Consider the following 10460-nt stretch of genomic DNA (forward strand, 5'->3'; position numbering starts at 1 on the left):
ATTTTTTTCAATTATCAACTGTTATTATCAGTAGATGGGCAAAGAGATCCTTTTCTTGTGTGTATAAGAGTAAATAAGGTTTGGAAATATTAAGTAAATAACCAAACAGATTATTCTAGACAGCCTCGACTGTTCTTTATTCTAGGTAAACTCAGACTCTCTCTCCCTCTCTTGCTAAGTTTGGTGATGGGTTGGTCTTAGAAGTGATATCGCCCACTTCGTTCCCCCGTGAAAACACATTCCACAAGCAGTGTGCCTCCGTTCGCAGCGCGCGCTGCCTCTTGTGCGTAACGGGGACGCTTGCCTAACAAACGAACGTACAGCACTGCGCACAGGATTGGCCGACAAACCTGAAAGAGAATGTTCTTTTTCACACTGGAATATCACCCATATATGGAGACTTATTTGTATTCCGGACTTTGGGGTGATGAAAACACACTGGATATGGTGTGAGCACGGAACATGGAGCTGCTGCAGACCCTGCATGAAACTGAAGATGATAGCAGCTTGCCGGGACGCAACGGTTCCTCAGGTATTATACCTATGTGCTCTACATTTCTTCATAGATCACGCAAACTAGCGCACGGCACATCTCCATTTCTGAAATGCTCTAGGACTAATGGCTTGGTCTACATTTTAACAATTAAAAGATAAAAGCTGTTTTGGGAGGAGGCGTGGCGGAGGGCAGGCAAACAATAAATATAACACTGTAGAGAAGATGCCTTTAAAATGGATGTAGCCAAATTCATCCCTGTTGCCAACGCCTCGCAGAATGTCAATGCCTCAGACATGCCGAGACCTCTGCCGCACACAGGGCTGGTCTCTGCTCTTATCGTCCTGGTGGTCTCCGTTATAATTATGGTCACCATCGTTGGTAACGTGCTGGTCATTGTGGCCGTGCTCAACAGCCGGGCCCTGCGCGCGCCCCAGAACCTTTTCTTGGTGTCCCTGGCATGCGCGGACATCCTGGTGGCCACACTGGTCATCCCGTTCTCCCTTGCCAATGAGGTCATGGGTTACTGGTACTTTGGGAGCACCTGGTGCGCCTTTTACCTGGCACTGGATGTGTTGTTCTGCACCTCGTCCATAGTCCACCTGTGTGCCATCAGTCTGGACCGCTACTGGTCCGTCACCAAGGCGGTGAGTTACAACCTGAAGCGGACCCCGAAGCGCATCCGTTCCATGATAGCTGTGGTGTGGGTCATCTCTGCCGTCATCTCCTTCCCACCGCTCATCATGACCAAGCACGATGAGCACGAGTGTCTGTTGAACAATGAGACTTGGTACATCCTCTCCTCCTGCGTTGTGTCCTTCTTCGCTCCAGGCTTCATCATGATCCTTGTCTACTGTAAGATCTACAAGGTGGCCAAGCAGCGCTCCTCCACCGTATTCGTGGCTAAGAACGGCCTGGAGAGACAGCCTTCCCAGTCGGAGACATGCTTCGTGCGAAAGGATCGGATGGAGATGGAGAGCCCCAGTAGCCTGAGCTCTGAAGAACGCCACCGGCAGGAGGAGCTGGACGATATCGACCTGGAGGAGAGCTGCTGTGCCTCGGACAACAAACCACGGAATCCATCCGGCGCGCGTTTCTCCAAGCGCAGGAAGGTGGAGGGCTCAGATTGTTGCCCGCGTCAGAGCTGCGGCATGTCTTGGGCCTCGGCGCGTGCCTCGCAGCTTTTCCAAGACCCTAAAACCTCTGCCAACGTGGCCCTGGCAGCCCAACACCACCGCTTTTCTTCGGCTTCGTCCAAGATCAAGGTGGCCCAGATGCGTGAGAAACGCTTCACCTTCGTGCTTGCAGTTGTGATGGGGGTGTTTGTGCTCTGCTGGTTTCCCTTCTTCTTCACATATAGCCTGCATGCAATCTGCAGGGATAGCTGCTACATCCCTGGCGCTCTCTTCAACGCCTTCTTCTGGATCGGTTACTGTAACAGCTCGGTGAACCCTATCATATATACTATTTTCAACAGGGATTTCCGCAAGGCGTTTAAGAAAATAGTTTGCCGGACTTCAAAGCGCAGTAATGCCACTTGAAATGAAGGGGTCAATGTGAGGCTGGGGAGACTGAGCGTTACTGCTTATCCTTACAAGACTTCAGTTCTTACTGTACCTGCGCACATCCTTGCACCTATGAATGACTATTCATTCCAAAAGGAAGTTATAGGCTTGTGAGTAATATGATGGTATCAAAGTATTTAGTGTTGTAAATAAATATGTGAATATTGAACAATGTACCAAGAAAAGAGGATATATCAAAACAAGAGAAAAATATAATGTTGTGAATGATGATTTGTTATTGCTATACTGAATGTTATTCCCTGCTTTGAACGTTAGGAATTCATTGCATATTCAGTCAGGTAACTGAGGTAGCCTCACTCTGAGACACATATATAAACATGTGCCCGTTATAGTGCCACTGTTTGGGTGACAGTGTTTGCAATGTGTCTTATAATACGAATGTAGTTGACAGATTTTTATGCATTTATGTGACAGACCACACCCATGTGAATGTTTTTTTGGGGTCAGTAGAGGCCATTTTGTTTAAGATACTAATGTTAAAAATATTGTGTTGAGTTACATGAATTTCGGTTTTTATTCAAAATGGTGTAAAATCCCATATGATGCATCTTACGGGTTCTTGAGTCAAATTTGTTCCTTATGAGGTGAGGGACCTATGTATTGAACTGGACTGACACAAGAGGTGTGACCTTGCCAAGGTCAAATTAAATTGCTTGTTATGGCACCACCATCTGGAACGTCTGTGTGTTTTAAAGAAAAACGCAACATTCACCAGCATTTAATCACAAAGTTTCTTTTTTTTGCTAGACTCAAAAATGTATGGACATGCAGAGACCAATTTACAGTGCCCTACCCACTTTAGTTGACATTCTTGTAAACTGTGAATCATTCATTACACTCGTTATAAGGACTGAGAGTAAGCACAAAGTGAACCACCTACTCGCACTCTTAGTTGCTAAAGAGACCCATTTTTCTAAGAGTGTGGCCTTTGAATTAGTAGCCAAAATGGTTGGGAATTACTAAAGTTGCTTGAGTTTTATCAAGAGGTGTCAAATGATCATAATGTAAATAAATGTTAACTTAATAAGTTAATGTGGCTCTTAATCAATGTTTTATTTAAAAATCTATATTCTATTAAGGCTGCTTTAGGGTGGGTTGCTCTGCTGTCCATGACACAGTATGGGAATGGCATATTCTGTGGTTTACGAACCATCCTAAGACCTGGAAATAATTAGATGAAAGTAATCATTAGCAGATTGAACAATCACACTTTTGCACCAAAATCTCATGAATACATACAGATGAAAATAAGGACAAATTACCTACCGAATAATCCTTATTTATATCATAAATATTTTTGAATGTGATATATTGTTGAAAGTATTTTCATTTTTGACCAAAGAAGAAGCTATTTGCCTGCAGATTAAAAACAGGTCTTGATAGTATCACACAGTGTGATCCATTTTCCAACCTTTGGAAATAGAAAAATGAGAAAATGTGCTACTATTTGTTTGTGTGTGTGTGTCCGTGTCGGTGTGTGCGTGTATGTGTTTGCTTGCTTATGTGTGCATTTGTTTATGTGACAGAGAAATGTAAGAACAACTAAAGGAGAACATCAAGCATGGTTATGTCTTTCTGCTACTTCCTCCTCTGTGTTGTTTTGGTGGCAGTCCATTAATGTTGAGGCTTTGTGCGTTGTGACATGGAATTACTGTGGGCTTTGTTTAAATAATGGACGAATGTCCAAAAACTCAACTGTTGCTCCTTAATCCTGTATGTGTTCTTGTGATTCGAATTTTACCAGAGGGCTGAATGTAAAAAAAAATTCAACTCTTCATCTTTTGTTTCAACACGTTAAAGCAAAGCCACAATGCATCAGACGTTCATGCCACCACACGTGAACCCACTGCTGGCCGTGTTGCCACATGAGAGTGCTTCAGTGAGGTCATGGACTGCATGCGTGTTAGATATATATCCGTTCGTGCCAGATATTGTCATCACACATACATCACATACTCTTGGTGCAGGTCGAAGGGTTGAATTAACAGAGATGTGGAGAGTGACAAATTGTCTTTTAAGGAAACAGGCTAGCAACTCCAGTCCGTGGTTTTAATGCCACAGGGATCTCTGTTTTACAGCCAGCCAATCAGAACATGCTTCACTTGACCTGGGTCAGGTCTCATGTGGGGTCTGTCAAGACGCATAGAGGATGTAAGTCCAAATATTGGGTTATAGTGCAGTGTTTCCTAAACTTGGTCCATGGAACCCCAAAGGGGGTTTGCATTATGGTTTCTGCCCGAGCAATAGTCAGCTTATCAAAACAGTGCAATCTTAACAGTAATCATATCATTTGAATCAGCCGTGTGGTATAAAATGAATGGCACAGCATTATTGTTCAAGACGAGGACGTCATGCGGTCGACTTCAGCCACTGTCACCTTTGAGTTAACCTTTCAAATGGTTGGGTTCAGAGGTTCCAAACCTGTTCTGTCTCAGAGACGGCCCTTATTAGAAAGGACATTTCCTCGACGAAAGTCAATTGTTTTCGTGGGGAGGGGCGTTCTGGGTTCTGTTGTCTGAGCCACAGAGGAATGTCTTGAATCTTCCACCACCCCCTATTGGCTGGGCAACAAACAAGCTGAGCTGCACAAACTGTGTAACAGTGTCAGTATATAGTGTCTAGTGTCTAACAGGCTAGTGTACCAGTGGCTAAGAAAAATAAGACAGTAACTGTCACATCAACCCGTCCTCTGGGGTTTCACTGAAGCTGAGATCCTTGAATTCGTTTTTGGGGTTTATTTATGAGGTACTTGTCAGAGGAGGGAGTGATCAGACATTATTTTCATGTGTATTTTCTGTTTAAGGGAGATGGTTTGAAGTATTCTGCAGATTATTTATTCACGAAATTAGTGGGTCTGCATGTGAGATGCGGGATTGGCGAAAATATGTGTTTGTCTCAAACACACCCAGAACAGCCTGGCATCAAGGGATACCCCTCAAGCCAAAACAAATAATTTTGGCTTTATCATCTTAACTGTCAAATAAATAGATTTCTGAAAAAGAGTATTTTGGTGGTAAGAACACAACACGTTTTTATTCCAAGGATTAAATAGTATTTTTATTAGCGTAAAGGGGAATTTCACCATTGCTCACCTACTTAATTTACTAATTACTTTTGTTAACTATGATGCAGGTATGTGACAAAAATACAACTTCTCCTCAACACAATTTAGGACAAGCAAATGAAATTGACTCTCTGTATTTGTTTGTTTATTAAGTACCTGCATTCATAGCAATGTAGTGGCCTCCTACCTAACAACGTGGTGATCCGAAAATAAAATAAAAGATTTATGGAATAATTTAAAAACAATATTTTTTTTTATTAAACACGCCAAAATGTGCCTGTGTAGTGTTCAAGGCCTGGCTGTACTAATTACAAGGAAGTGAAAAAAAGTGCTGTTTTGTGTTTCTTTTGCCTTGCGGATCACATTATAGGCAACAGCTCACTGAACACTGATGTTTTGTACAATCCAAGTCAACTATACCTTAAACACCAACATTAACACGTTTACCAGTAGAAATAACACCTACTGCTATAGATGTTCAGAGAGAAGCCAGAACAGCAAATTGACCATATATAAAATCCGTTGGCTATACATTTTACAGTAGTCACAGATCTCAATGGTTCATTTTCACATTGCACAGATTTAAACAAGCAAAACTCAAATCAGTAGCCATTTGAAAGACAGGACCATGCGTAAAAAGAGTAGTCTAAACATTTTACAGTACCACAGAAGGTGAGTCCTACGGCAGCCTTTCTTTTTAACAAGAAGCAAGGCAGAAATCTACAGAATTAACTTATTTGCCGTTTTAGTCCTGATAATATGGTTGTTGTCCAACTAATGTAGGACTAGTAAATACATTATTTAGTCTGTATTACAGTGTGTTTAACTAAGATATCAGCCGTCATATCCCAAAATCCAGCTACTACTTTCTCTGAAACTATTGCATAGAACTAGCCTACTCTGGTTCAAACATGCACAGTATATGGTACAATTAGAATCAGACACCAGAGACTGGACCAAAGCAAGAAGCACCACCCTACCAGAGTTGTCATCTTTTAGAAACAGGAAGAATGTACATTTGTCAAGATATCTGCTGATTAGAACGTTGCCAAAAGACATCGAACAAGGACCACTGCTGCTACACACACAAAAATAATTTTAGCGCAGTGTTACATGGAGCCCTTTGCTCTTCTGTACACACTAGTGTGTTGTTTAGCGCACAAATCCCATTCCTGCTCCTTCTGGCCAATTATGTGTGAACCAATTCTCACTGACCTAGAAATCTCTCAAGATTCAAACCACCCAAGGGTCCCCCAGGGTGAAATGCCTTTATGTTACGGTTGCCTTGTACTTAAGTGTTTAGTGCATGAACAGTGGTAATTCTTGGAAAAAGTGATTTTTTTACAGAGCTCATGTCTTCAAGTGTTTTGGAAACCTTACAATCTGATCTTTAGCACTACAAAGAAACCAAAGAGTCTCATTTGCTGACTCTGTCGGAGGAAAAACACTATATTCTTGTCAAATAGAGTAAGTTAAGGAAAGTCAAGGTGACATTGTTATGTACAATTCATATTCAGACAAAAGCATTCACATGGTGCTTCTAATATTAAAAGTATTAACATGAATATAGCTTTTTCCCTGGGTACTTTTTAATCATACATTTTAGTCCCAAAAAACAGACATCTTTTCAAACAGCAAGATAAGAGTTGTGTTATGTGTTATTTGTCTGTAACTTCCAAGTTACTGTATCTTCTAACATTACATTATGAATGCACAATAATAATCCAGGACTCCCGTGCAATTTATTTTCTGATAGCATTTTGCTGTTTTCGATCACGATTCGAGGCGACATGAAACTCCCCTGTCAAATCTTGCTACTCAATTCAATTATCTTTCTAATCAGCTGCTTTATTGCTGCAAGAATGAAAAACAATGCTGTTTAATTATCAGTGCTGTTTCTCTGTGCCCCATCCGTGTGTCATCTCTCCAGGCTTCTCTTCTCACACTGACCTTCCTCAGAATGCTGTCTCAATGCCCCAATCACAGCCTGGCTTGTTAATACCCCTTGGTTGACCTATCTTCACGTTTGGATTTGTTTAGTAATTCCCAAATCAAAACACAAGGAACGATGTGCATTCCCAAGTGATAGATATACCAGGCTCCAAAGCTGTTTTACTTTTGCTATATTTCATCCTTATTTATTAACAGAACCAATTGATGAAGACTTCTTTCCAATGATGCCCTGAAAGATATCATTTCTGGTATCTGAAAATTATTTTTCTAAAAAGAAACACTGTTTTAATAATACCAAAAAGTTATAACTTCCGTTCCGCGCGCTCAGCATCCCTTCAGTGGGTATGTCTCTGTCTACTCTAAAAGGGCCACTATAGCCTCTATACTGGCCACCCTCATTAACTCTGTTCTAAATAAGTCAACAAGAGAATAGTCATGGAGGAGAACAGCCACGCTGACCCCTGACCCCTGACCTCTACCCTCCGTTCTCAGAGTACATAACGAGAGTTCCAGACCAATGGGACCAGGACGGATGGAACTACAACAAGGAAATCAACAAGAACCATATTGAGGGGAGAGGAAGGGGTGTAGCTGACGACAGGTTGTTTAGATTGACAGGATGGACAAGGCTATTTGCAGGCCCAACAGGCTCGGCATGTGGATGGGTTCTGAATCTTTCAAGATTTAGGGAAGGAGGAGGAAAGTAAGGGTCTGAGAGAGAAAGAGACATGGGGGGGGGGGGATTAAAAAGAGAGAAGCCTGGTTGTTACATCTCAGCCCAATTATCTTGATCTTGTTTGTCAGACACAATGGGGACATGTGGGTAATTGCTTTTCTTCAATTGTTTTTAACAAGATAATGCTGGAGGCGTACAAGGCCAGTCCACTCGTCACTCCCTGGATTGGACCTGCGTAGCTGCAGCCAGTGAGGGCAGCTTGGCGTTGTGGTGATTCACCTAACGTCAGCACTGAGCGAGGGGCCAGATGACACCAGGCCACTGTCTGCTAGTGGTTAGCCCTCTACAGCTAATATGCCAACAACACCAACCCTTATCAGAGCTACCAGCAGGGGAACACAGGATAACTGCAGGGGAAATCACCAGTGTCCTGGAGCAGCTAACGCTATGTAGCTCCATGTGTCATTGTGAAAATGACAGGATAGGCAGCGTTAGGAGAACGTAGTGTTCAGAACTGTGTTCTAGAGGAGCTTAAACTGTCCAGCTACTAGGCTCCCAGAGGAATCAATACAGCATTTCCCTTAACAGAACACAGAATCACCATCACAAATCACACCATCATCTGCTATAAAAAAGGACATGTCAGCCACTTAAAACATGTCTGTCACATTTGTCCCCCAACATGGACAGAGAGGAGGCAGGCATCAGGTCTTTGTAACAGCTGTCACTTTATAATACGTTCCAACACCAGAGATTAACATTGAGATTTATTGTAATAGGCTTTGGTCACCAACACTGTACACACATCTGACAAACGACCAATGGGACGACAGGAGACAGCATAGTCTACTAGAAAATGACTAATCCAACACACACACACACTGGCTTCCTCATTTATACTGTATGTAATTATTGAAATGAATGGAGCAGAGGGACTGTAACATCCCTCTGTGTTGCTTGACTCTGCTACAGAGCAAGTGGAGCCTAACGTAACATCTGTCAGTGATTAAACTAAATGCTACTGACATCTGCTCCTATCTGTCCTGTTGCATAAGCTTCCACCTCTAAGACAAGTCTCTGTTGATGAAGTGAACTAACGTCTATACAAGAGTCAGAAAGGCATTCGCTGGGACTCAGCTTCAGATACCATTCAAATCTAACCATCTTTTCATGCTCATGCAGATGTCTGTGGAGAGCAGAGATAAAAAGGGCATTTTCTGTGCTGATTGCCAACAACTAATAATTTTGATTCAAATGTGTCCTTTCTCCTCATGGGCCTTCTGGGGCTGATAATGGTGGCATCAGCTGTTTCCTCGAAATGAAAGTTGCTCATTTTTAAAGTCGATGTATATATATGTATCCCAGATATAGTTGGGGGGTATCAAGTTTGTGTGCGCGTGTCTGTGTGTGTGCCTGTGTTTAGGCACATAGGCCTACTCTTGTGTGCACGTGTGTGTGTGTGTGAAGTCTATTCACGCCAGCATGTGTAATTGAGTTAGTGCAAACTTTTTGTGTGTCCAAGTTCCCAAAGTATTTCTGAATGTGTCCTTCTCCAGGCGTGTGTGGGCTAGCTAGCTTAATAGATCAGGGCAGTTTGCAGTAGCGATTCTTGTCCTCTATTGAGCCAGGGTACTCTGGGTTGTGATTAATGAACTATTTTGCTGAATGTGTTCTCCTTCCACATCGAATGTACTGAGTGGCTATCGTAGATGGGATGGGGCTTAATTAGCCGGCTGAAAGTGGGGAGAGAGGGTGCCTTGGGGGGACAACACAAGGGCAGACAGGCCTGCCCACACACCATAGCATAGAGCAGTAGACCGATCAGCGGTGGTACTGAGTGTCGCAAGTACTGAGATCACATTACTCTCTGTCTCTTTGTCTTTCTGTTTGTTTATATATTTCTCCCTGAACTATTCACTCAAGCTTTCTTCTTTCAGCAGCCACACACTTAGTAGCTCACAAATAGCCTGCTCATGTACAAGCACTCCCTGGCCCTCGTCTCCTGTTGTCTGTTATCGACACGACCCCACCACACACAGTTTCCCGGGCGGTTGCAACAAACACGTGGATGTCGGTGGGAAGAAAACAGTTTGGAAAAACACTTTCACCTCTCATATCAGAACATGAACCTGTAGAGAACCCTAACCCTTACCCGTTGTCCTCTGTTTCTGCAGGGTGCTTCTTCATAACACGTAGAGACAACCTGAACATACGATTGGTAGCTGTATTAAGTCCAATCAACCTTGATAAGCAGCAGATACTCAACAACTTGTATTTAGTCCAAGAGTCATTTAATGAAACAGCACTGAAGCCTTCTGTCTGTATTATGAGGGGGTAGGAGGGGTTACATTGTTTCTACAAGGAGGACCCATATGGAAATCTAATATATGGCCGTAAACATTAAAATACATGATCATATAAGTTATTTACATATTTCTTGTATATTTTAAAATATATGTACATATATCTATATGTGTTTTGATCAAACCAAATACATGGTTACAACATATGTGCTCATATAAGAAATATAAGTTACATACATACACTCACCTAAAGGATTATTAGGAACATCTGTTAAATTTCTCATTAATGCAATTATCTAATCAACCAATCACATGGCAGTTGCTTCAATGCATTTAGGGGTGTGGTCCTGGTCAAGACAATCTCCTGAACTCCAAACTGAATGTC

General features: G+C 42.4%; 1 protein-coding gene across 1 annotated transcript; it reads left to right on the forward strand.

The window, feature by feature from the left end:
• Positions 1-215: 215 nt before the first annotated feature.
• LOC105025824 (alpha-2Db adrenergic receptor-like) lies at positions 216-3071 on the forward strand. Its single transcript, XM_010896805.3, has one exon. The coding sequence runs from the start codon at positions 730-732 to the stop codon at positions 2032-2034; it is 1305 nt and encodes a 434-aa protein (XP_010895107.1). The 5' UTR covers positions 216-729; the 3' UTR covers positions 2035-3071.
• The last annotated feature ends 7389 nt before the right edge of the window (positions 3072-10460 follow it).

This window comes from Esox lucius, chromosome 4 (genome assembly GCF_011004845.1).
Source record: "Esox lucius isolate fEsoLuc1 chromosome 4, fEsoLuc1.pri, whole genome shotgun sequence".
Classification (NCBI taxonomy): Eukaryota; Metazoa; Chordata; class Actinopteri; order Esociformes; family Esocidae; genus Esox; species Esox lucius.

Coding starts and splice junctions, on each gene's coding strand:
- LOC105025824 (XM_010896805.3), top strand. CDS start 730: ATGGATGTAGCCAAATTCATCCCTGTTGCCAACGCCTCGCAGAATGTC.